We start from the raw sequence: 26,806 nt of genomic DNA on the forward strand, positions 1-26,806 counted from the left end.
AATCTGGAGTGATCTGGAAAAAATGAAGCTGGATCCCTACTTCACATCATACATACAAATTAATCTGAGATGGAGTCAAAGTCCTAAAAATAAAAGCTAAAATTATAAAGCTTTTAGGAGAAAAATGAGAGAATATCTTGGTGACCTTGGTGTTGGTAAAGACTTCTTAGGATATAAAAAGCACTATCCATTCAAAAATGATAAATTCAACTTCTTCAAAAGATGCTAAGAATATGAAAAGACAAGCCACGGAATAAGTCGTAGGTTACGTATATGTTTTAGTAAGAAAATACCAAGCAGTTTTCTGAAATGGTTGTTCCATCTTACATTTACATACAGCAGAATTTAGTGTTTTTAATTTTAGCCATTCTAGTGAGTATAGCATGGTGTCTCACTGTAGTTTTAATTTGCAGTTCCCTGATGATTGATGAAACTGAGCATCTTCCTTGTGAACCTTATTATTCACATATCAGGGTTTGTTGGTCATGACTGTTCAAACTTTTTAATTTTTTAAATTCTTTTATACAATTTTAAAGGTTACATTCCATTTACAGTTATTACAAAATATTGGCTATAGTCCCCATGTTGTACAATGTATCTTTGTAGCCTGTTTTATACCCAATAGTTTGTACTCCCACTCTCCACCACTATATAGCTCCTCTCCCCTCTCTCCACTGGTAACCACTAGTTGGTTCTCTATATCTGTGAGTCTGCTGCTTTTTTGTTATATTTACTAGTTTTTTTGTAGTTTTTAGATTCTACATATAAGTAATATCATGCAATATTTGTCTTTCTCTGATTTATTTCACTTAGCACAATGCCCTGCAAGACCATCCATGTTGCTGCAAATAGCAAAATTCCATTCTTTTTAATGGCTGAGTAGTATTCCATTGTATATATACCACATCTTCTTTATCCATTCATCTGTTGATGGACATTTTTGTTACTTCAGTATCTTGACAATTGTAAACAATGCTGCTTTGAACATTGGGGTGCTTGTATCTTTTTGAATTAGTGTTTTTATTTATGTATTTATTTATTTATTTTTGGATATATACCCAGGAGTGGAATTACTGGGTCATATGGTAGTTCTATTTTTAGTACTTTGAGAAACTTCCATCCTGTTTTCCACAGTGGCTGCACCAATTTACATTCCCACCAACAGTGTACAAGAGTTCCCTTTTCTCCACATCCTGGCCAGCATTTGTTATTTGTGTTCTTTTTGATGATAGCCATTCTGACAGGTGTGAGGTAATATCTCATTGTGGTTTTGATTTGCATTTCCCTGATGATTAAGCTATGTTGAGCATCTTTTCATGTGCCTCTTGGCCAGTTTCATTTCCTCTTTGAAAAAAAATGTATTGAGTTGTAGGATTTCATTGTAGGATTTCTTTATATATGCTACACATCCATGTCTGTTATGGGAATTTGAAATTCTGGTTCAAGATTTTTTTTTCATATCTGTAAGTGCTTTTTAGCAGCTCTTGCATTCATGCTGGGGAGTTCTGTTATAGTTTCTTATAATTATAGTTTCTGTGCTTGGATCTTGGAGGGAAGAATTTTCTTCAGCTAAAATGTTTTGGTTCTCAATTTCATTTTGTTCTTACAGTAGCTGTATAAGGATGTTATATGATAATTTCCAGTCATTTTGAAATGTCTTACCTTTTGCTGAATATGCAATACCAATGGTATATCAGTTAGGATGAAGGTTTTGGGTAGGTTTTTTGGTTCAAGAGAGACACATCCTGTTGTTTTTGTGAATGGTGATAGATGGTGCGTTCTGTGGTGATTTATGTGTTTTCTGATTTTCTGATTCTCTTTTGTTAATTCAGAACCCTTAATTTCCTGTTTGCTTCCTTCCCTGACGCTAAGAGATATGGCTTCTTCTAGTGCTTTCCCTTTCCTCTGGAAGCAGTGCCTTCCACAGATTGCTCTTTCTTTTCCTGGACCCTTTCAGGCCTCTTTCTTTGAATATCTCAGTAGCCAATATTTTGTTCTCAGTGTTGTTGTTGTTTGTTTGCTTGTTTGTTTGTTTGTTTGTTTAACTCAGGGAGGAACTGACTTTCAGGGGGTGACTTTATCTGACTTCTGCCATGGCTGGGTCCTTGCTGCCCTCTGCCCTTTTCTGTTCATTCTTTATTCTACTCTCAACTCCAGTGTGAACTCTGGTGTTGACTCTTCTGGTTTAGAATGTTTATGTCTCTGTTTCACATATTGAAGTTTTTAGAATTCTCTGTCTCCTAGTGACTCTATAGGCTTGGGTTATGGTGATTATATTCATTCTCCTTCATGATCAGAATGGTTTTTAGAGAAAAATGTGGAAATATTAGGCTGCTATCATTATCCAAGGGGAAGGTGAATCATCTGGACTAAAATTTTAAATGTTATAGTCATGAATATGCTAGAAGAAACTATTAAAGACTACTTTTTATTATTTTGTGAGTAAGGAAGTACTTTCTAATTAAAGCACAAATTCTAGAAGAAATTAAGAAAAAATGTCTTAAAATTTTGAGTCGTTTTATTTTAGCCTATATCATAATGAAAAACAACAACATAAGGTTAAAAGGCACACAGAAAACTGGGAGAAAGTATTTGAAACATCTTTCTAGACGAAGTGTCAATGAGGTATCACCTCACACTGGTCAGAATGGCCATCATCAAAAATGTCTACAAATAATAAATGCTGGAGAAAGTGTGGAGGAAAAGGAACCCTCCTACACTGTTGGTGGGAATGTAAATTGGTGTAGTCACTATGGAGAACAGTATGGGGGTTCCTTAAAAAACTAAAACTAGAGCTACCATATGATCCTGCAATCCCACTCCTGGGCATATATACAGAGAAAAACATAATTAGAAAAGATACATACAACCCGATGTTTGTAGAACTATTTAAAATAGCCAAGACATGGAAGCAACCTAAATATCTATTGACAGATGAACGGATAAAGAAGATGTGATATATATACAGTGGAATATTACTCAGCTTTAAAAATGAATGAAATAATGCCATTTGCATCAACATGGACGGACCTAGAGATTATCATACTAAGTGAAGTAAGTCAGACACAGAAAGACAAATACCATATGATATCACTTATATGTGGAATCTAAAAATAGGATACAAATGAACTTATTTACAAAACAGAAATAGACTCACAGACATAGAAAACAAAGCTATGGTTACCAAGGGGAGCAGGGGAGGAATAAATTACAAGTTTTTTTTAAAAAAAGGATCAACATCTAAAACTTCAGAAATTTATTGAGGGCTTAGAATGAAGCAGGCACTGTTCTAGATTTATATTTTAAGGGATGGAGATATGAGGTAAATGAAATAAATGATGAAAGTATAGTATGGGCTGGAGATGGTGAGTGCTATGCAGAAAGGCAAAGCAGACGGGTGATTATAATTGTTAATAAACCAGTCTTAATGGGTCTCTCAGAGAAGTTGAATTTGAGAAAAGGCCTGTTAAAAAAATGAGATACCAAACCATGCAGATACCTGGGAAAGATGTTTCCAGGCAGAGGGAAGAACGATTACTGAGGTAGCCAGAGTGGAGAAAGGGAGAGGAAGCATAATTGGAAATGGGAGACATAGTGAAGGCTGGATTATTTAAGATGTTGTAGGCTATTATGATGACTTTGGCTTTTACTTGATGTGAGACAAGAAGCCTTTGATGGTCACCAGATAGAGGAAAGACGTGACCAGAATTGTCCTTTGATGGGATGATTGTAGCTATTATTTAGAATAGACTATAGTGTGTGTGTGTGTGTGTGTGTGTGTGTGTGTGTGTTGTGTGTTGGGGGTGGGCATGGAGCAAGGATGGAAGAAGGGAGGTCAAAAATGTTAGGGGAGATAATTACAATAATCCAGGAGACAGAGAATGGTGACTCATAACATATGATGACCCACAATGTTTAAAGAACTCAAATAAAGCAAGTAGAAACCAATAAATAGACCTTTGAAATTGAACAAGAGACATTTGTGTGCACAACTCCCATAAAAATATATGGCTATCTTTATGGCTAACATATATATGAAGTTTTTACTATCACCAATAATATGAAAAGTGAATTAAAACAAACCTGAATTCTCATTCTTTCATCTCAGATTTTGAAATATCCATTATTGGCCAGAGTATGCGGATGTGGTCATTCAAACTCTGAAAAAGTATTGGGTTGGCCAAAAGGTTCCTTCGGTTTTTAGGTAAAAATAAAAGACACATTTTTCATTTTTACCAGGAACTTTATTAAACAACGTATTCACCATTTTGTTCTACTACCTTCTGCCATTTTTCAGGCAACTTCATAACTCCATCTTCCCAAAACTTTTTATCTTTTTGAGCAAAGAACTGTTCTATGTGCCTTTTACAGTCTTCCAGGGAATTGGAATTTTTCCATTAAGAGAATTTTGTAAAGACCAAAATAAATGGAAATCCGAAGGTGCAACGTCTGGTGAATACAGCAGGTGAATCAGAACTTCCCAGCCAAGCTGTAACAGTTTTTGCCGTCATCAAAGAAACACGTGGTCTTGCATTATCCTGATGGAAGATTATGCATTTTCTGTTGACTAATTCTGGATGCTTTTTGTCAAGTGCTGTTTTCAGTTGGTCTAATTGGGATCAGTACTTGTTGGAATTAATTGTTTGGTTTTCCAGAAGGAGTTCATAATAGAGGACTCCCTTCCAATCCCACCATGTACACAACATCCCCTTCTCTGTGTGAAGACTGGCCTTTGGTGTGGTTGGTGGTGGTTCATTTTGCTTGCCCCACGATCTCATCCATTCCACATTGTTGTACAGTATCCACTTTTCATTGCCCGTCACAATTTGTTTTAAAAATGGAACATTTTTGTTATGATTAAGTAGAGAATCGCATGGGAAGTATGGTCAAGAAGGTTTTTTTCGCTTAACTTATGTGAAACCCAAATATCAAAGTGATTAATATAACCAAGCTGGTACAAATGATTTGCAATGCTTGATTTGGATATTTTGAGTATGTTGGCTATCTCCCTTGTGGTATAATGTTGATTGTTTTCAGTTAATATCTCTATTTGATCGCTATCAACTTCAACTGGTCTACCCGACCATGGAGCATCGTCCAGTGAGAAATCTCCAGCATGAAACTTCGCAAACCACTTTTGACACGTTCGATCAGTCATAGCACCTTCTCCATACACTGCAGAAATCTTTTTTTGCGTTTCAGTTGCATTTTTACCTTTCTTGAAATAATAAAGCATAACATGCTGAAAATGTTGCTTTTTCCCTTCCATCTTCAACATTAAAATGCCTACGTAAAAATTCACCAATTTTGATGTCTTTTTAAAAATATGCACTGATATGACAGCTGTCACATGCAATCTAACAAAATTGTTTCGAATGAAGTTAAAGACAACTAAGCGCTATTAGAGCCATCTTATGGAAAAAAAAACCAAACGAACTTTTTTGCCAACCCAATATTTGAATTAATTATTAGTTTTCAAAGACCATATGGCAATATGAGTAAAATTTTTAAAAATTAATCTCTTTGACTGAACATTATCTTAGAGCCTACCAATATGCAAGCAAAACTGTTTGTTGCAATACTACTTTTAATATCAAAAAATTAGAAACCAACTAAATGTTATCTAAGATAAAATTATAACATAAATTATGTCAATGTACTTAGTTTTTAGAGAATATCACATATCTTTGTGAACTGAAGTAGAAAGATATCTGCTCTATGTTACAAAGTGAAAAACACTTACAGAAGCATTTTTCACAATAGCTGAGATATGGAAACAGCCCAAATGTCCATCAGTGGATGAATGGATAAAGAAAATATACATACATACACAAACATGTACAATGGAATATTATTCAACCGTGAGAAAGAAAGAAATCCTACCATTTGCGACAAAATGGATGAACCTGGAGGGCATTATGCTAAGTGAAATAACCCAGATAGAGAAAGATGAATACTGTAGGATCTCACTGACATATGGAATAAATTTTTAAAAAAAATCAAGCTCATACAAACAGGGAGTGGAATAGTGGTTACCAGGGACTGGGGAGATGTTGGTCAAAGACTACAAAGGTGCAGTTATGTAGGATGAAAAAGCCTAGAGAGCTAATGTATAGGAATGATGACTATACTTAATAATACTATAATAATACTGTATGGAAAGGTGCTAAGAGAATAGATATCAGATGCACCTATCACACACAAAAATTAGTACCTATGTGAGGATATAGTATGTTAATTAGCTTGACTGTAGTAATCATTTCACTATGTATATGTATAAATCATCGTGTTGAACACCTTAAATATATGCAATTTTATTTTGAAAAATTTTAAAAACTTACAGAATAGTGTGCGTGATGTAATCCAATTTCAGTAAAGAAAAAACAGATAAACAATGACATACATGTGTATAAATATTTCTGAGAAAAACTTTGCCAAATTGTTGGTAGTAGTTTCTCTGAGGGTGACAGGTAAACCTATAGAGAATTTCCACTTTCAACTTTTATAGTTTGAATTTTATGTAATTCTATTATTTCTTCATTTTCAGCAAACCTTTGTATTGAAGTTTAACATACAAACAGAAAAGTGCAAAAATCGTAGGTATACTGGTTAACAGATTTCAAAACCTGAATAGCTTTATGTAACCAGAACCAAATTACTGAATAGAATAGTACTGATCCCCCAGAACCTCTGCATTGTGCCCTGTTCTAAACCCCAACCAGGATTACCACTATCCTGACCTCTAAAACCATAGATTTATTTTGCGTGGTTTTACACTTGATGTAAAACTGATCATGCAGTATCTATTCTTCTGTGCCTAGCATTTTTTATCCAATATTTTGTTTGTGAGATTCATGCATGTAGTTGCATGTGGCTATATTTTGTTCATTCTCATTGCTATATTATACCTCATTTATTTATCCTTTCTGCAGTTGGTGGGCATTTGTATATGTTCCATTTTAATGGTATAATAAAAAGTATTTCTATATACATACTTGTATATTTTTCTGAAGCTGTGTATTTGTGTGTGTGTGTGTGTGTGTGTGTGTGGTGGGATATATAACTTGGAGTGGAATGGCTAGACCAAAATGTATGCATATATTTAGGAGATATAAATTAATAAATACTGCCAAGCAGATTTTCAGAATGGTGGTACCAATTATACTCCCACTAGTAGTTATGAGCATTCCAGTTGCTCTATGTACTTGAGTATATTTAGTATTTTCTATTTTATTTTAGCCATTCTGGTGGGTGTTTAGTGGTATTGCATTTTATTTTGCATTTCTCTGATGACTAACAATGCTGAGCATCTTTTTCATACATTTATTTGTCATTTGGACATCATCTTTTTGAAGAGCCATTTGCCCCCATTCTTTTAATGAGTCATTCGTCTTTTTTTATTGATTTGTAGGAATTATATATATTTTTATTGGATATGTATGTTATCAGAAATACATATTATAAATATCTTCTCCTGTTATGTTAGTTACCTTTTCACTCTCTTATTTGTGCCTTTTCTTAGACAAAAGTTCTTAATCCTAATACAATTTATAACCATTTCCCTTTCTCTTATACTTTTACCTGTATTGTTTAAGAACTCTTTGCCTGTTCCATGGGCTTGTCACTGTATTGTTTTTATGATTAAATTTTTAAAGTTGCAAACACATTTACATAAAAGCTGAGTATTTCCATGTGGATCTTGGATTTTCAGATTTTTTTAAAATGTGAGGCCACGGATATATGTCTCTTTTATATATCTCTGTATCCCAATAGCCTAGAAAGATGGCTGCACAAAGTATATTTTCCTAAAAATATTCCTTGGATGCATGAATAAATTTTTCTATTGAGATAGAAAAATGCTCTATCATTTCCCCAAATACTTGAAACAAAAAATTGAACTTTAGAATATCTCCTGTTTTCTTGGCATCAAACTCTAAATTTTAGCAAGCGAGAAATGTTTATTTCTCACTTTTCTGCCCATTTTAGTCAGCATGGATCTTTAACGCAAACCTCTAAAAAGAAAAATGCTTTGGTATTGCTCTGCTCTGCTCCACATGTCTTCTTATTCTTGAGCCCAGGATGAAAGCACATTCATGAGGCACAGGAGAAAATAGGAGTCAGGCTCAGTCACACAGTATATATTTAAAGCTTCTTCTCTAACATGGTACCACGTGTCTACTTCCACTTCTTTGCCCGAAACAAGTCACGTGGCTGAGCCTAAAGTCAGCGGATGGGGATGTATAAGCATATGATTGACTACATGATTTAAGGCATTTGGCTCAAAAGATAGGATTTATCAATGTCTGCAACATTAATTGTCAAGAACATGATGTTTCAATGGAAGTGTGCATTTTTTTATTTATTTACTTGCAAAAAAAAAAACCCTCATTCATTATAAATCTTTGTAATGTAAGGAAACAATTTGACCATGCAACAGCAAATCAAGTTACTTTACTAAATCCTCATTTCTTACAAGAAATATCCCTTGATCTGTGTATTCTATTTTAGTTGGGCTAAATTTTATATAACATTTCTGTGTTATGTAAGTGTAAAAGCTGGGAATTAAATGGTGTGTCTGAAAAACACATGCACATGCATATTCTTGAATAACATGATATTGTTGATTTTTTCCCAAGTATAACTTGGCTAAATATTTCTGTAATTCTTATTGTGATTCATAATTTCATTCACCAAATTTCCCTTCAACTGGGGATGAGTAGTTGTATTCCCAGACTGAGCAATTATTATTTTCTTCCCTCATTCAAATCCTGGCTTTTGCTCCCCTGGTTACCGCCATGTAGATGCCTACAGCACCCTGGTAGAGAGTGTTGTTGTCTTCGTGTTCTGAATTGTAGCTATTTTTATGAAATAACCTTTAGTTGTTTAATTTTAAAACAGTAGTCTTAATTATAGTATTTGATACCACATATGAAATTTTAAAATGGTCACAGAAAGGTAAGCCTTCTCTTTTGTAGAAGAGAGCCACTCTGAACCAAAAGGAGAGAAGCTTAAGAGAAGAAGAGTTGATAGAAATATGATTTTTCTCTGGTTAGAAGGTACACCAGATTTTGGCCGTGTCTATGCTTTTGTTGGCAGATGTGTCCTCCTTATATCTGACTGTGCCACCCTAATAATTTGTTTCTATGTCTCCCATTTCATTCTCTACCAGATTTTTCTAGTGAGACCTCAATACCCACTGCCTTCTCATCCATTCCATCAAAAATTATTACCCAGCAGGTTGGACTCTGCTCGTTCTACTCAATTGAAAAAGATAGTAATTACCAGCTCTGTAAGCTTTTCTTCAGCTCTCATTATTCTGGACCTATAGGAAGTGTTTACACAGTTAACTAACTTTGCCTTCTTAAAGTTCTCTCCTACCTATGTTTCCATTTTACAATGTGATCCTGATTGTTCTAACTTTATTATTGTCCCAATTCTTTCCTTCTCTTAAGTCTGGGGCATTTTTCCCAGTGGTCCTTGCTGTGTCTCCCAGGGACATGATTTATTGGCAGGTGATTGCCAATTTATTTTTCTAACCCCATTTTCTCTTCTGAGATTTAGTTTCTCATTTCCAAATGATGGATAGTTTTTTTCTTTACATCATTAATATAAACTCACAGTGCCCCAGATGGAGCTTCTATCCTCAACCCCATATTTTCTTCGGCACCTGACCTTTCTATTTCTGTTAATAATGCTACTTTTCCCTCAGTAATTGGTGAAAAGAATTGACCATCTTACCCCCATCATCACCTCATAACCACTTGTTTTAAGGATTCTCTTCTGAAATATATAGACTCCATTCTTTCAATCCATTTAGTTATGTGTCAGTCCTTAATTAAAATCCTTATCATCTTATTCCCCCAAAGCACAGCAGTATCCTAACTGGTTCCTCTGTAGTTAAATTATCTATATCCTCCAGACATTCCACTGTTAGTTTGGTTGCCTTCATCTTGACTTTGAGCATCTTCTTCCCTTCCTCCACCCAAATTTTAAAGCTTTCCTTTTGTCTACAGGATAAATTCCAACTTTTTTAGTCCACTTAGTAGGAGAGATGAGAGTAATAAAGCTAGTATCAGGGGTTCAAGTGAGTTTGGATACTGAAAAGTGATGTATAGGGACAAATGATCTTATTCTAGGAAGTGAGAGAGGCGCCAGGATGGACCAGGTACTGAGTCTCACAGCAAGAATGTAATATCCTAGAAGGTGGGATAAAGAGAATCAGAGAGTGTGAGGTAATGAAATATCAAAATGAGTAGGACAGGTATGTTTGAAAAGGAGCAAAAGCATAAAATCTAGAAGACAAAGATGCAGAAGCTAAGAAGGCCAGGAAAAGTTTGAGTTGCCTCTTTGGAAAGTCTGAAGCCCGCATGCCAGGCTTGCCTTTGCTGGTATTAAAATAATTAACTCTAAAGATATTTATGACACAATCTTCCTTTCCATCTTTGTCTTCTACTCAAACTTCTCAAGCCAGATAGTCTACATATGGCCTGAGATAGGGTCTTACCTATTTCTCCAGATTCATCTCTTAACTGCCTCCTCCACATCCAGCTTTCCTTAATATTTTCCCTGCCTTTAGGCCTTTATACAGTTTCTCCTAAAGTCCTTCATATTCTCTGAAAACAAGCTCAAGCATCTTATTCTTTGTGAAACCTTTCTTAATCCCTTTGAATCAACTTATATCTTGTAAATAGGTCTGTATCACTTATCACACCTCACTACAGTTTTGGTTTTTTTTTAATTCTTTTTCACCAACTAGAATTTAATGTCAGGCACTGGCTTGTTTGTTTTTCTTCTTTATTGTATATCAGAGTACTCAACAAATGTTAATGTTCCATAGAAAACATATTTTATAAAATGACAATCTGATGCTCACAAAATGATTTCTGCCCTCCTGCCTCCCCACCTGTGTTAAAACTTCTTCCTTACCACTATTGTACCTTCCACCTCCTTTCTTCACATCCATTTACTAAGTACACCAGGACACCATGTGATTTCCAGGGGTAGAAAGATGAATCAGACATGGTTTCTGATTGCAGGAACCTGTTGTAGTCTATTGAATCCAGGGTAAATCCCTCAGCTATGTAGGAACTTTGGTTACCAGCCCAGCATGAAGGCAGCTCTGTCCCCTTCCAACTTACACAATCCTGGTTGACTATATTACTAATCAAATCAATAGCCATTAATTATTCAGTTTTGTGCTCTTGAGCTGTCATTTGGTTCTCATGTATGTTCTTGACCTCTTATTTGATTCTCCCTGTACGACGTGTCTGTTAAGACACACACATTTTATATCTCCAACTAAACTGGAAACTCTTGAGAACAAAGATCTTAAACTTCTTTGCCAGTTTCAGTACATTAACAAAATGTCTTACACTGAGGAAGAGCTTGATAGTATGCATTGAGTGGGTGGGATACCCGTAGAATGGAGGTTGGGCCAGGTGGTGGTAGTGTGAAGACATCATAGAGAACTATTGCATGCTTCCCCTGCTTCCTGAGCAGGGGTAATTTCTGAGAGACAGGAGTACTGTGTGTCTTGGGCAGTGCTGGTAGGTGATCTGAAGGGTGAGTGGAGCCCCTGGAATTCTGAAGGCTGCAGACCATTTGGTTACAGGATGGCATCCCAGAAAATTGGCTCTGTGGACCACTTCATAGCAGATTTTTCTCGTTTTTAGCTTCTACTACTGGACAAGTTCTTTAAACTTCATAAGTATTTTAAACAAAGCTCTTTGTGTTTCTTTCACTCATGTCAAAAACCCATTTATTTTTATGACTCTGATAATATTACCGCATTGATCCCCTAGTATCCAATTTTGGGTTGACAACATATCTTTTTATGTTGATGAGTTTTGCATATATTTAAACTTCATTATATATTGATTAGTGGGAGTGCAGGCTTGAGTTTCCAAGTATGGGTTGGCATTCATAATGGGATACAGTTAAAACCAAATGGCTGGGACCATCCCAGTGCATTGCTGTGTATAATTCCCTGACTGTACTCACTACATCATAAATAATAATGAAAGTAAATGTGCGTTTATCAGAAAGAATCAACAAAACCCAGCACTGATTCGCTGATTGCACTTGTCTCCCCAGGCATTAAGGCCAGCTTTCGAACGAGGGTGCCTGAAGGTTTGATTGTCTTTGCGGCATCACCTGGCAATCAGGAAGAGTATTTCGCAATTCAGTTGAAGAATGGACGCCCTTATTTTCTTTTTGATCCTCAGGTAAATGAATAATCATAAGAGTTGATATTTTTGAGAGTTTACCAGGTACCAAGTACTTATGTTTTCACAATGAATCCTCACCAAAACCTTACAGGTGAGTACTCATTATTTCCACTTTACCAACGAGGAAAAAGAAACTTACAAAAGTGATTTGACTTGCCCACAGCTAAAATAGCAGAGCTTCAAAATCACATAGTCTGACTAAGAATCTACACGCTTAACAACCATATGCTACCTTATAATGAGGATTAAAACTTTTAAATGCATTTGAATAGATCTGTTTTTATTTTCCTTGAGACCAAAATTGTGTCTCTATCTCCCTTCCTCTTTCTCTTTCGCTTTCTCTTTTCCTTCCCCCCTTCCTTCCTTCCTTCCTTCCTTCCCTCCCTCCCTCCCTCCCTCCATCTCTCTCTCTTTTCCTCTCTTTCTTTTTCTTTCTTCAGCAGCAAATATTTAAGCATCTATCAGGTGCTATCGGGCTGGGTATTGCAGACTACACTAGTTTTAAAGTTAAATATGACCATGCCCCTCTGGAACAATCTAGGTAGTATACAGTTAAAAAAAATAAAATATTCATGACTGTTACAAAAGACAAGTATGATGCTGTGTATTATGAGAGCATAAAGAGTCTTTCTTTTAAGTTGTCTGTCTCCTCTGCAAATGTGATATTTAACTGAGATGCAAAACAATGAGGAAAAGTTGATCAGGACAAGAGTATATGTCTATACAAGAGGACATGTGTTTGAGGTGGGGCAGGCCAGAGGAAATACTGATGGGAGATGAGGGAAGGATCTGTAATAAAATTTCCAGGCAGAGCAAACAGCAAATATTTAGTGTCTGAGTTAGACAAGAACATGGCATATTCAGTACATTGAGATGAGTCTAATATGGCTGTAGCGTAGAGAACAAAGAGAACAGTGGTAGGTTGAAAAGTTGGGTAGAGACTAAATAATTTAGGACCTGGGAAGGATTTGAGAGGATTTAAATTTTTCCTGAGGGCAATGGGAAACTATTGCATAGTTGTCTTCACTTTAGTTAAAGGAAGGTTCGTAAGCATTTGCCGTTAAGCACTGTGTTGGACCTGTGAGTAATTGAGGAATAAGACTATGTCACAGATTTTTCTCAGGTTTTCAACTTAAAACTGCTGATCTAAGACATAAATGATGCTTGCCAAATAAATGTTTAACGTTATATTATTAAAGGAGGCACAACTTTTCCCCTCTGTATCTAAGGGATAATGGGCCAAGGGCTTCCTACATCCTGGAGACCCACTCACCTTTGAGAGGAAAGTCAGGGCCTGCTGGACCAAGTGTGTCTGAGCATCACCCAGGATCCCTGCAGAAACTCTCAAGAGGCAGACTGAGTCGTTCCTGTATTAGGAAGTGGTAGAGCCATGAACTGGCAACTGGCAAGACGAGGGAAAGAAAGGTTTATTCCTGGTATTTTGACAGCGACCTGATAACCCCCTGGCCTGACCACTATAGGTCCTCAGGCACAAGGACCCCTGGGTGTCCCCTAGAATTGCAGCTTCTTAAGGGATGCCAAGAGGTGGGCAATGAGTAAGCAAAAAGAAATAGCATCACACCTAAGCAGATCCAGCATCCAGAGAGAAAGGGCTAAGAAGCAGCTGTTTCCAAAGGCAAGGCAGATGGCATCGGGAAAACAAAAACAGCACACTGACATTGATTCAGTTACAGAACTGAAAATATTATTTTTCATTTGAGTCCTTTAAGTAGATTAATTAGAAGAGAGACTGCTGAGCCTCAGATTGCTAGGTCAAAATACATAACAAAAATATGAAAACATAAAGAAAGATGAAGGAAGATGCTAATATTACGAAGAAATTCAAAAGGAGAACAAAAAACACATGCACAAGGTAAAGAAGGCTGGGAGAAGATAATGAAATATAAAATAGGAGAGAATATATGATTTAATAGACTTGATTATAAATTTATTGAAAGGACTCATCAAGTTCTAGTCAAGATTAAGCAAAGCTAGTTCTTCTATAGGACCTCTGTGTGCCAGCCATTATTCTAAGTGTTCTCTCTATACATAAATACACACACATACACACACACACACACACACACACACACATTTAAACATCACAACAACTCTATAAAGCAGGTACTCATTATCCCCACTTTACAGGTGAAAATCTGAGTCATGGTTAAATTAATTTTCCCAAGTTATACAGCTAATCTGTGACCAAGCTTTTCTTTTTTTTTTTTTTTTTAACATCTTTATTGAAGTATAATTGCTTTACAATGGTGTGTTAGTTTCTGCTTTAAAACAAAGTGAATCAGTTATACATATACATATGTTCCCATATCTCTTCCCTCTTGCATCTCCCTCCCACCCACCCTCCCTATCCCACCCCTCTAGGTGGTCACAAAGCACCGAGCTGATCTCCCTGTGCTATGCGGCTGCTTCCCACTAGCTATCTATTTTACATTTGGTAGTGTATATATGTCCATGACACTCTCTCACCCTGTCACATCTCACCCCTCTCCCTCCCCATATCCTCAAGTCCATTCTTTAGTAGGTCTGTGTCTTTATTCCCATCTTGCCACTAGGTTCTTCATGACCTTTTTTTTTTTTTTCCCTTAGATTCCATATATATGTGTTAGCATACTGTATTTGTCTTTCTCTTTCTGACTTACTTCACTCTGTATGACAGACTCTAACTCCATCCACCTCATTACAAATACCTCCATTTCATTTCTTTTTATGGCTGAGTAATATTCCATTGTATATATGTGCCACATCTTCTTTATCCATTCATCCGATGATGGACACTTTGGTTGCTTCCATGTCCTGGCTATTGTAAATAGAGCTGCAATGAACATTTTGGTACATGACTCTTTTTGAATTATGGTTTTCTCAGGGTATATGCCCAGGAGTGGGATTGCTGGGTCGTATGGTAGTTCTATTTGTAGTTTTTTAAGGAACCTCCAGACTGTTCTCCATAGTGGCTGTATCAACTTACATTCCCACCAACAGTGCAAGAGTGTTCCCTTTTCTCCACACCCTCTCCAGCATTTATTGTTTCTAGATTTTTTGATGATGGCCATTCTGACCGGTGTGAGTTGATACCTCATTGTAGTTTTGATTTGCATTTCTCTAATGATTAAGGATGTTGAGCATTCTTTCATGTGTCTGTTGGCCATCTGTATATCTTCTTTGGAGAAATGTCTATTTAGGTCTTCTGCTCATTTTTGGATTGGGTTGTTTGTTTTTTTGTTATTGAGCTGCATGAGCTGCTTGTAAATCTTGGAGATTAATCCTTTGTCAGTTGCTTCATTTGCAAATATTTTCTCCCATTCTGAGGGTTGTCTTTTGGTCTTGTTTATGGTTTCCTTTGCTGTGCAAAAGCTTTTAAGTTTCATTAGGTCCCATTTGTTTATTTGTGTTTTTATTTACATTTCTCTAGGAGCTGGGTCAAAAAGGATCTTGCTGCGATTTATGTCATCGAGTGTTCTGCCTATGTTTTCCTCTAAGAGTTTGATAGTGTCTGGCTTTACACTTAGGTCTTTAATCCATTTTGAGTTTATTTTTGTGTATGGTGTCAGGGAGTGTTCTAATTTCATACTTTTACATATACCTGTCCAATTTTCCCGGCACCACTTATTGAAGAGACTGTCTTTTCTCTGCTGTATATGCTTGCCACCTTTATCAAAGATAAGGTGACCATATGTGCGTGGGTTTATCTCTGGGCTTTCTATCCTGTTCCATTGATCTATGTTTCTGTTTTTGTGCCAGTACCAAACTGTCTTGATTACTGTAGCTTTGTAATATAGTCTGAAGTCAGGTAGCCTGATTCCTCCAGCTCCATTTTTCGTTCTCAAGATTGCTTTGGCTATTCGGGGTCTTTTGTGTCTCCATACAGATTGTGAAATTTTTTGTTCTAGTTCTGTGAAACATGCCTGTGGTAGTTTGATAGGGATTGCATTGAATCTGTAGATTGCTTTGGGTAGTAGAGTCATTTTCACAATGTTGATTCTTCCAATCCAAGAACATGATATATCTCTCCATCTGTTTGTATCATCTTTAATTTCTTTCATCAGTGTCCTATAATTTTCTGCATACAGGTCTTTTGTCTCCTTAGGTAGGTTTATTCCTAGATATTTTATTCTTTTTGTTGCAGTGGTAAACGGGAGTGTTTTCTTAATTTCACTTTCAGATTTTTCATCATTAGTATATAGAAATGCAAGAGATTTCTGTGCATTAATTTTGTATCCTGCTACATTACCAAATTCATTGATTAGCTCTAGTAGTTTTCTGGTGGCAGTTTTAGGATTCTCTATGTATAGTATCATGTCATCTGCAAACAGTGACAGCTTTACTTCTTCTTTTCCAATTTGGATTCCTTTTATTTCTTTGTCTTCTCTGATTGCTGTGGCTAACACTTCCAAAACTATGTTGAATAATAGTGGTGAGAGTGGGCAACCTTGTCTTGTTCCTGATCTTAGTGGAAATGGTTTCAGTTTTTCACCATTGAGGACAATGTTAGCTGTGGGTTTGTCATATATGGCCTTTATTATGTTGAGGAAAGTTCCCTCTATGCCTACTTTCTGCAGGGCTTTTATCATAAATGGGTGTTGAATTTTGTCAAAAGCTTTCTCTGCATCTATTGAGATGATCATATGGTTTTTCTCCTTCAATTTGTTAATATGGTGTATCACGTTGATTGATTTGCGTATGTTGAAGAATCCTTGCATTCCTGGAATAAACCCCACTTGATCATGGTGTATGATCCTTTTAATGTGCTGTTGGATTCTGTTTGTGAGTATTTTGTTGAGGATTTTTGCATCTATGTTCATCAGTGATATTGGCCAGTAGTTTTCTTTCTTTGTGACATCTTTGTCTGGTTTTGGTATCAGGGTGATGGTGGCCTCGTAGAATGAGTTGGGGAGTGTTCCTCCCTCTGCAATATTTTGGAAGAGTTTGAGAAGGATAGGTGTTAGCTCTTCTCTAAATGTTTGATAGAATTCGCCTGTGAAACCATCTGGTCCTGGGCTTTTGTTTGTTGGAAGATTTTTAATCACAGTTTCAATTTCAGTGCTTGTGATTGGTCTGTTCATATTTTCTATTTCTTCCTGGTTCAGTCTCGGCAGGTTGTGCATTTCTAAAAATCTGTCCATTTCTTCCAGGTTGTCCATTTTATTGGCATAGAGTTGCTTGTAGTAATCTCTCATGATCTTTTGTATTTCTGCAGTGTCAGTGGTTACTTCTCCTTTTTCATTTCTAATTCTATTGATTTGAGTCTTCTCCCTTTTTCTCTTGATGAGTCTGGCTAATGGTTTATCAATTTTGTTTATCTTCTCAAAGAACCAGCTTTTAGTTTCATTGATTTTTGCTATTGTTTCCTTCATTTCTTTTTCATTTATTTCTGATCGGATCTTTATGATTTCTTTCCTTCTGCTAGCTTTGGGGTTTTTTTGCTCTTCTTTCTCCATTTGCTTTAGGTGCAAGGTTAGGTTGTTTATTCGAGATGTTTCCTGTTTCTTGAGGTAGGCTTGTATTGCTATAAACTTCCCTCTTAGAACTGCTTTTGCTGCGTCCCATAGGTTTTGGATCATCGTGTCTCCATTGTCATTTGTTTCTAGGTATTTTTTGATTTCCCCTTTGATTTCTTCAGTGATCACTTCGTTATTAAGTAGTGTATTGTGTAGCCTCCATGTGTTTGTATTTTTTACAGATCTTTTCCTGTAATTGATATCTAGTCTCATAGCGTTGTGGTTGGAAAAGATACTTGATACGATTTCAATTTTCTTAAATTTACCAAGGCTTGATTTGTGACCCAAGATATGATCTATCCTGGAGAATGTTCCATGAGCACTTGAGAAAAATGTGTATTCTGTTGTTTTTGGGTGGAATGTCCTATAAATATCAATTAAGTCCATCTTGTTTAATGTATCATTTAAAGCTTGTGTTTCCTTATTTATTTTCATTTTGGATGATCTGTCCATTGGTCAAAGTGGGGTGTTAAAGTCCCCTACTATGATTGTGTTGCTGTCGATTTCCCCTTTTATGGCTGTTTGTATTTGCCTTATGTATTGAGGTGCTCCTATGTTGGGTGCATAAATATTTACAATTGTTATACCTTCCTCTTGGATTGATCCCTTGATCATTATATAGTGTCCTTCTTTGTCTCTTGTAATAGTCTTTATTTTAAAGTCTATTTTGTCTGATATGAGAATTGCTACTCCAGCTTTCTTTTGATTTCCATTTGCATGGAATATCTTTTTCCATCCCCTCACTTTCAGTCTGTATGTGTCTCTAGGTCTGAAGTGGGTCTCTTGTAGACAGCATATATATGGGTCTTGTTTTTGTATCCATTCAGCCAGCCTGTGTCTTTTGGTGGGAGCATTTAATCCATTTACATTCAAGGTAATTATCGATATGTATGTTCCTATTCCCATTTTCTTAAATGTTTTGGGTTTGTTATTGTAGGTGTTTTCCTTCTCTTGTGTTTCTTGCCTAGAGAAGTTCCTTTAGCATTTGTTGTAAAGCTGGTTTGGTGGTGCTGAACTCTCTCAGCGTTTGCTTGTCTGTAAAGGTTTTAATTTCTCCATCAAATCTGAATGAGATCCTTGCTGGGTAGAGTAACCTTGGTTGTAGATTTTTCTCCTTCATGACTTTAAGTATATCCTGCCACTCCCTTCTGGCTTGCAGAGTTTCTGCTGAAAGATCAGCTGTTAACCTTATGGGGATTCCCTTGTGTGTTATTTGTTGTTTTTCCGTTGCTGCTTTTAATATGTTTTCTTTATATTTAATTTTTGATAGTTTGATTAATATGTGTCTTGGTGTGTTTCTCCTTGGATTTATCCTGTATGGGACTCTCTGTGCTTCCAGGACTTGATTAACTATTTCCTTTCCCATATTAGGGAAGTTTTCAACTATAATCTCTTCAAATATTTTCTCAGTCCCTTTCTTTTTCTCTTCTTCTTCTGGGACCCCTATAATTTGAATGTTGGTGCGTTTAATGTTGTCCCAGAGGTCTCTGAGACTGTCCTCAGTTCTTTTCATTCTTTTTTCTTTATTCTGCTCTGCAGTAGTTATTTCCACTATTTTATCTTCCAGGTCACTTATCCGTTCTTCTGCCTCAGTTATTCTGCTATTGATCCCGTCTAGAGTATTTTTAATTTCATTTATTGTGTTTTTCATCATTGCTTGGTTCCTCTTTAGTTCTACATCCTTGTTAAATGTTTCTTGCATTTTGTCTATTCTGTTTCCAAGATTTTGGATCATCTTTACTATCATTACTCTGAATTCTTTTTCAGGTAGACTGCCTATTTCCTCTTAATTTTTTAGGTCTGGTGGGTTTTTACCTTGCTCCTTCATCTGCTGTGTGTTTTTCTGTCGTCTCATTTTGCTTATCTTACTGTGTTTGGGGTCTCCTTTTCACTGGCTGCAGGTTCGTAGTTCCCGTTGTTTTTGGTATCTGTCCCCAGTGGCTAAGGTTGGTTCAGTGGGTTGTGTAGGCTTCCTGGTGGAGGGAACTAGTGCCTGTGTTCTGGTGGATGAGGTTGGATCTTGTCTTTCTGGTGGGCACGTCCACGTCTGGTGGTGTGTTTTGGGGTGTCTGTGGCCTTATTATGATTTTAGGCAGCCCCTCTGCTAATGGATGGGGCTGTGTTCCTGTCTTGCTAGTTGTTTGGCATAGGGTGTCCAGCACTGTAGCTTGCTGGTTGTTGAGTGAAGCTGGGTCTTGATGTTGAGATGGAGATCTCTGAGAGATTTTTGCCGTTTGATATTACGTGGAGCTGGGAGGTCTCTTGTGGACCAGTGTCCTGAAGTTGGCTCTCCCACCTCAGAGGCACGGCCCTGATGCCTGGCTGGAGCACCAAGAGCCTTTCATCCACACAGCTCAGAATATAAGGGAGAAAAAAATAGAAAGAAAGAAAGAAAGAAAGAGGATAAAATAAAATAAAATAAAGCTATTATAATAAAAAATAAGAAAAAAAATTGAGTAAATGTGTTCAGAAAATTTTTTTTTAATTTTTAAAAATAGATTTATTTATTTTTATAATAAAAAATGAGAAAAAATATTATTAAGAAAAAAATTTTTTAATTTTTTAAAATAAAAAATATGAAAAAACTTATTAAAAATTTTTTTTAATTTCTAAAAATAGAAAATAAGGAAAAAATTATTAAGAAAACATATATTAGGAAAAAAAAAATTTTTTTAAGTAAAAAAAAACAAAAACAAAAACGGACGGACCTAATCCTAGGACTAATGGTGAAAGCAAAGCTATACACACAAAATCTCACCCAGAAGCATACACATATACACTCACAAAAAAAGGAAAAGGGGAAAAATTAATATATCCTGTTCCCAAAGTCCACCTCTTGAATTTGGGATGATTCGTTGTCTATTCAGGTATTCAACAGATGCAGGCACATCAAGTTGTTTGTGGAGCTTTAATCCGCTGCTTCTGAGGCTGCTGGGAGAGATTTCCCTTTCTCTTCTTTGTTCGCACAGTTCCCAGCGTTCAGCTTTGGATTTGGACCCGCCTCTGCATGTAGGTCACCTGAGGGCGTCCGTTCCCCTCCCAGACAGAACGGGGTTAAAGGAGCAGCTGCTTCGGGGGCTCTGGCTCACTCAGGCCAGGGGGAGGGAGGGGTATGGAGGAGGCGGGGCGAGCCTGCGGCGGCAGAGGCCTGCGTGACGTTGCACCAGCCTGAGGTGCACAGTGCGTTCTCCCAGGGAAGTTGTCCCTGGATCACGGGACCCTGGCAGTGGCAGGCTGCACAGGCTCCCAGGAGGGGCGGTGTGGAGAGTGACCTGTGCTCGCACACAGGCTTCTTGGTGGCGGCAGCAGCAGCCTTAGTGTCTCCTGCCCGTCTCTGGGGTCCGCGCTGATAACCGTGGCTCGCGCCTGTCTCTGGGGTCCGCGCTGATAGCCGCGGCTCGCGCCCACCTCTGGGTTCCGCGCTGATAGCCATGGCTCGCGCCCATCTCTGGAGCTCTTTTAGGCGGCGCTCTGAATCCCCTCTCCTTGCACGCTGCGAAACAAAGAGGCAAGAAAAAGTCTCTTGCCTCTTCAGCGGCTGCAGACTTTTTCCCGGACTCCCTCCTGCCTAGCACCGAAGCCCGAGCCCCAGCTCCCAGCCCCCGCCCACCCCGGCGGCTGAGCAGACAAGCCTCTCGGGCTGGTGAGTGCTGGTCGGTACCGATCCTCCGTGCGGGAGTCTCTCCGCTTTGCCCTCCGCACCCCTGTGGCTGCGCTCTCCTCCGTGGCTCCGAAGCTCCCCCCTCTGCCACCCGCAGTCTCTGCCCATGAAGAGGCTCGTAGTGTGTGGACACCTTTCCTCCTTCACAGCTCCCTCCCACTGGTGCAGGTACCGTCCCTATTCTTTTGTCTCTGTTATTTCTTTTTTCTTTTGCCCTACCCAAGTACCTGGGGAGTTTCTTGCCTTTTGGGAGGTCTGACGTCTTCTGCCAGCGTTCAGTGGGTGTTCTGTAGGAGCAGTTCCACGTATAGATGTATTTCTACTGTATCTGTGGGAAGGAAGGTGATCTCTGCGTCTTACTCTTCCGCCATCTTGCCCCTACCTTTTCCAAGCTTTTCAACATGAAAGAAAAATTCTTGTTGATGTCCAGAGATTCAGTTTAAATACCATCCATGCACCATATTGGAAGGAAATATTTCAACAAGGCTTTTAATCAGAAGGAAAAAATAAAGAATTTGAAATATAGAGGAGAAGTAGTGGTGAATTATAAACCTAAGGATATTAAGTTCAACCTAAGTATTTAATGACAAAATGACTAGAATTGTGTTTTATTTGCCAAAGAATCTTTGACACAGAAGAGACACACAGCAAAGGGGAAAAAAAGCCCTGATAATTGTTTGGTGCTAAAATTACTAAGAGTTGAAGGAGGGGGTAAAAATGAGTGACTTAAAAGTTTCTAAAGGTATCAACTTAGTAGAGGGGGCAGTAAGGGTATAGGTCATATTGGTTTCTTGTTTTCATAAAATAACTGGACAAAAATATTTGATTTTAAATGTTGTGACAAAAGAAATTAATTACTAATAGAACGAAAATGTTCCAAGAACAATTAACAAGGTAAAAAAAAGACTAAATGCTAAATTGTAAATATCAACAAAAAACATACAAGAAAGGAAACAATTCAGTAAAATAGAAGAATATCAATGAGAAAGAAAAAATCTGGTTCTGCTTCTTCTACATCAACCTGTTAATATCTAGGTATATTTGAGATCAAGCCAGATGGAGAAAAACTGTAATCATATAGCCATTTATTTATAGAGCTTTAAAAGTACACAAAGTGGGTTCATGTTGATTGTCTCATTTCATTCTTGAAGTAGCCACCTGAGGTAGGTATTGTTTTTTTCCCTGCTTTAGATGAAGTGTCTTAACTAGGGTCACACAGTGATCTAGTGATAGAACTGGCACTGGATTTAGTTTATTTCATTCAATGAAACATTGTTAAAAATGTGTCATATTCCAGGCACTGTGCTAGGCAGTTATGAGTTGGAAACACGGAAATGAGAAATGAACAAAATGCCACTCCTGCCGTCCTCTCTCTAGACACTCCCCCTTCGAAGATTGGAGTACAGAGTCCTGCTGGACTTGAACAGGGCAGTGTGCCAGGGTGGCTTCACGCTGCCTCACACTTATAATAAATCGGTCACACCCTCATAAATGTCCATCCTGGTGTCTGTGAGTGTGATTCCAGATGACCATTCACACCCCAGAGCTACATCTGTAATCATACAATGGCCACGGGTTTGTTCACAGGTTTTGAGTATTTAATAAATGTGCCCTGCCTGCTCCCCCGCCCCCCGCCCACAATATACTCTAAACATATGGGGCAAAGTCTTTGCAGAATTAATCCAAAAATGATTCCACCAGAACTGAAACATGACTGCCATCTCTTTGACAGTGTTATTTCTCTTTCTAAAAGATGTGATAGCTTCATACTCTGCAGAATAGGAAGGTGAAGAAGTTAAATAATGCTTTACTCCACTCAGCCACATTATTGCCATTACGATCCTGAGACTGGCTGCCAGAAAGCTCTCTCCATCTCATCTTTTTCATCCCCTTTTCAATGATCAGATAGACAGGCTGGTGTAGACCAGAGCAGAGTTCAAGGAAGCATTCACAAGGGCATTGCCAACCATTTCCTCCCCCTCTTCCCTCAGACAATGACCCAGAGTGCTCCTCACTGCCATTGGCTTTCCCCGCTGCCTGTCCCTACCCTATATACCCAAATCGTAACCTGTATACAAAGTTGGTACCTGCCAGGCAAGTATTAATGAAATTGTTATAGCCAAAGTTGGAGGACCAGGGGAATGCAGAGGGTTTAATGATGCCTTACAAGTGCATTTTTACCTGGAATAATAATATCCCTCTACAAAGCAAAAGTTACCTGCATTTTCAGGAAAGTGATAATTAATTTATACAAAAGAAAGTACGGCATTGGTTGAGCCGGACTGCCTTAAGATACATTTGAGAAAATGTGATCAGATGTATCACACTGAGTGCTTGTGATGCTCTCTATACATGAGTCCATGAGCTCAAGCTAGCCGGGACTGGTCCTTCCTCACCACGAAGGAATTTATCCAGGTTAACTGGACATATTGCTGACTTTTTAATGAAAGCCTGCACATTATCAGACAAAGAATTGTTGAAACTGAGGAATGGAGAATATTTGGAATATTCTTCCATTTTTTTCTCTTTTGGGGTAGGAATTTGAATACAGCTTTTTTTTCTTTTTTTTTTTTATTGAAGTACAGTTGATTTACAATGTTGTGTTAGTTTCTGCTGTACAGCAAAGTGACTCAGTTATATGTATATATATTCTTTTTCATATTCTTTTCCATTATGGTTTACCACAGGATATTGAATATAGTTCCCTGTGCTATACAGTAGGACCTTGTTGTTTATCCATCCTATATATAATAGTTTGCATCTGCTAATCCCAAACTCCCAATCCTTCCCTCCCCAATCCCTCACCCCTTTGGCAACCACAAGTCTGTACTCTGTGTCATGAATACAACTTCTTGAACAAAGTTAGAGCTACCCCAAGTTTAAAGAAGCTTAGGAGTTTGTTTTATACGTCCCCCATTGACATTTCAAAGTATTTATATTTTAAATAACTTAGGTACCACTTTAAGCCAGTTTTCTTTCCTTTTGTCTTTAAAGGATACAAGATTATCTAATGAACACCTTATTGTACTCATCAGACAAGTAGTTATTTGCTCTTTGTGTCTTTCTTATCTGAGTGTACAATCCAGTGAGGGCAGGTCTGTCTATTAGTCCCCAGATACATCCTTGAGGCTCAGTACAGTCCTTGGAACATAGTAGATATACTCATAAATAAATAAAGGACTGTTGACTGTTTTGGTGACTGAGTGGCTTGATAGCTGTTGGTAAAATAGTACTCATAATTGCAGAAATTACCCATTTTCTAGGATAAAATTTCCAGTTCTTTAATGATAATTTAACAATTTTAGTTATTTGTTTTCATTTGTCAGTTAGTTACTTTGACTTATACTGATAGTTATTTTCAAATTACTGTTCCTGAATCCATTCAAAATAATTAAATTTTGAGTTGTGGTAAGAGCATTTTGTAGGAATTTAAAGTTACTCTCTAACACGTAGTTTCAAAATAACTGAAGTCATTGTGTACTTTGTTCTTTTTAAAATATCTTAATAATCTTAAGTAACGAATTCTTTACATAACAGTATAATTCTACATAGAGGCGTAAAAACTTATTTGACATTCCTTCCAACTATCTGATTCATTCTATGAAAAAATATTTGGGGGAAAGGGGGAAGATTCTTCATAATATTTAAAACAGGACATATGTTTGCCTATTATAAACTGAACACTTAGAATTATTGTTAAGAATCAGTAAAGTTACTCCATTTTTTAATTGTTGTATTTTTTGTTCTCTCTAACAATTAGCTAAGAGTCTTCCTATTTTCATTAGATTAATTTCAATTTGGAAATAGTTGATCAGATGATATTTTATTGACCAGTAATGACTCGTGGTTCTCATTTAAATGTTTTATGTTCAGTGACATTAACAGGAAATTCACATAACATTCTGACTTCACTTAGGGAAATGGTGAAAGTGAAAGCCTTCAAAAAAAATTCCGAATAGCATCTATTTAACATGTCTGATATTTTCCAGATGGAAAAAACAAACTGCATCATATGACATCAGAATTGATCACAGAATTATTCTCTTAACATTAGTGAGGTAAAATAATCTTAAAATGATCATCAAAGAATAATACACTAAGTTCCTCTAAGTATGAAGAAAATTTGGCATACTGAGGCTGTGTGTTATGTACTTGAATGTGTCATCAGTCAATGTAATTTCTGATGTAGAGAACTATTAATGCTTCAGACTGTCGCCAAACATGATATGAAGAACCACTTACTCAGACACCTGATCTTTAGAATGCAGGATCGTTTGTAACAATTTTAACGCTAACTAAGTACACTTTGATGAGACAGCATTTAATAAAATGCTCATTAATTTCATCATTAGCAAGGGTATGCTAAGAAGTAAGCCAGTTTCTTATGTCACGCCCAATTAGCATCCCATGCTAGTAATCCCATTAGTATTGTTGAATTCACTAATGGAAAAACTAATGGGCATGCTACCAGGGCACATTAATTGGGCACGACACCAGTTCTGCTTTTAATTATTAAACTATGATAATGAAATGTGTGTTTGTAAAATATTAAAATGTTGAAATAGGGTTGAGGAAAATAAAAGAATATGTAGAGGAAAGAGTTAGAAGGAAAGTCAGCCTACAAAGATTCGAGGACTTACCAAAATGGTCATCTTTCTAGCTGATCAAGTTGCCTGTAAAAGTTGGGATATTGTCCACGTGAGAAGCAATCCACTCCTACTCATGGGAAATTAAAAGCTCTTTTTTGGTAATATGAAATTCTGTATGTCATACATGTTGTCATGCTCTGTATGAGGCCTGACAGGAGCCAATTAAATGCATAGAATGGACATGGTATACTGCTGAAGCTATTTTAGGGAAATATAAACAGAAATATTTTACTGAAGATGGTGTGATTAACGTTGCAATTTTTGTGACATAAATCTTCACCATATTACATCAGATAATTATCAGTTTTATCTTTTTTGAAAAACAGTATGCCAAGATTATTAGAATTTGATGAAACATTCCAAGTAATTTAAAAATATATTCTGTAATATTTTACCAAATCTTATTTTTAGCTTTTAAAAAATTTTTATTGATTGAAGTTAAGTATTGCTAAAGAGATCTACTTTATTAAGAAAGAAAGAAAAAATTGTTTTCATTTAGAAGGTTTAGAGTAATTTTCTGGTTGTTTTTTCTTTAACCATAATAGTAGTAAATGATGATGGTGACAAAGTTGAAATATCGTTTACTTAATCTTAAGTGTTCACTAACATTAAAAGAGTACCATTGTGCTAACCAGAATATACATAGCTCTAAAGTGTTAAGATGAAATGTTTCTCTTCTACTTTTCTTTGTTTTCTTATCCTCACCTCCTTTTAGCTAATATCTGTTCTTAATATCTGCCATTTCCTAGTCTT

General features: G+C 36.9%; 1 protein-coding gene across 2 annotated transcripts in view; it reads left to right on the forward strand.

Annotated features, from left to right (window-relative positions):
* The window catches only part of USH2A (usherin), an 816,496-nt gene that overhangs the window by 291,524 nt on the left and 498,166 nt on the right, over positions 1-26,806 (forward strand). For both annotated transcript variants that reach the window (XM_036853226.1, XM_036853215.1), the window contains exon 21: positions 12,094-12,224. In XM_036853226.1, the coding sequence (XP_036709121.1) occupies positions 12,094-12,224 (131 nt within the window). The remainder of the gene's footprint in view (positions 1-12,093; positions 12,225-26,806) is intronic.

The sequence above is a fragment of the Balaenoptera musculus genome, chromosome 1 (assembly GCF_009873245.2).
Source record: "Balaenoptera musculus isolate JJ_BM4_2016_0621 chromosome 1, mBalMus1.pri.v3, whole genome shotgun sequence".
In the NCBI taxonomy this organism is placed as follows: Eukaryota; Metazoa; Chordata; class Mammalia; order Artiodactyla; family Balaenopteridae; genus Balaenoptera; species Balaenoptera musculus.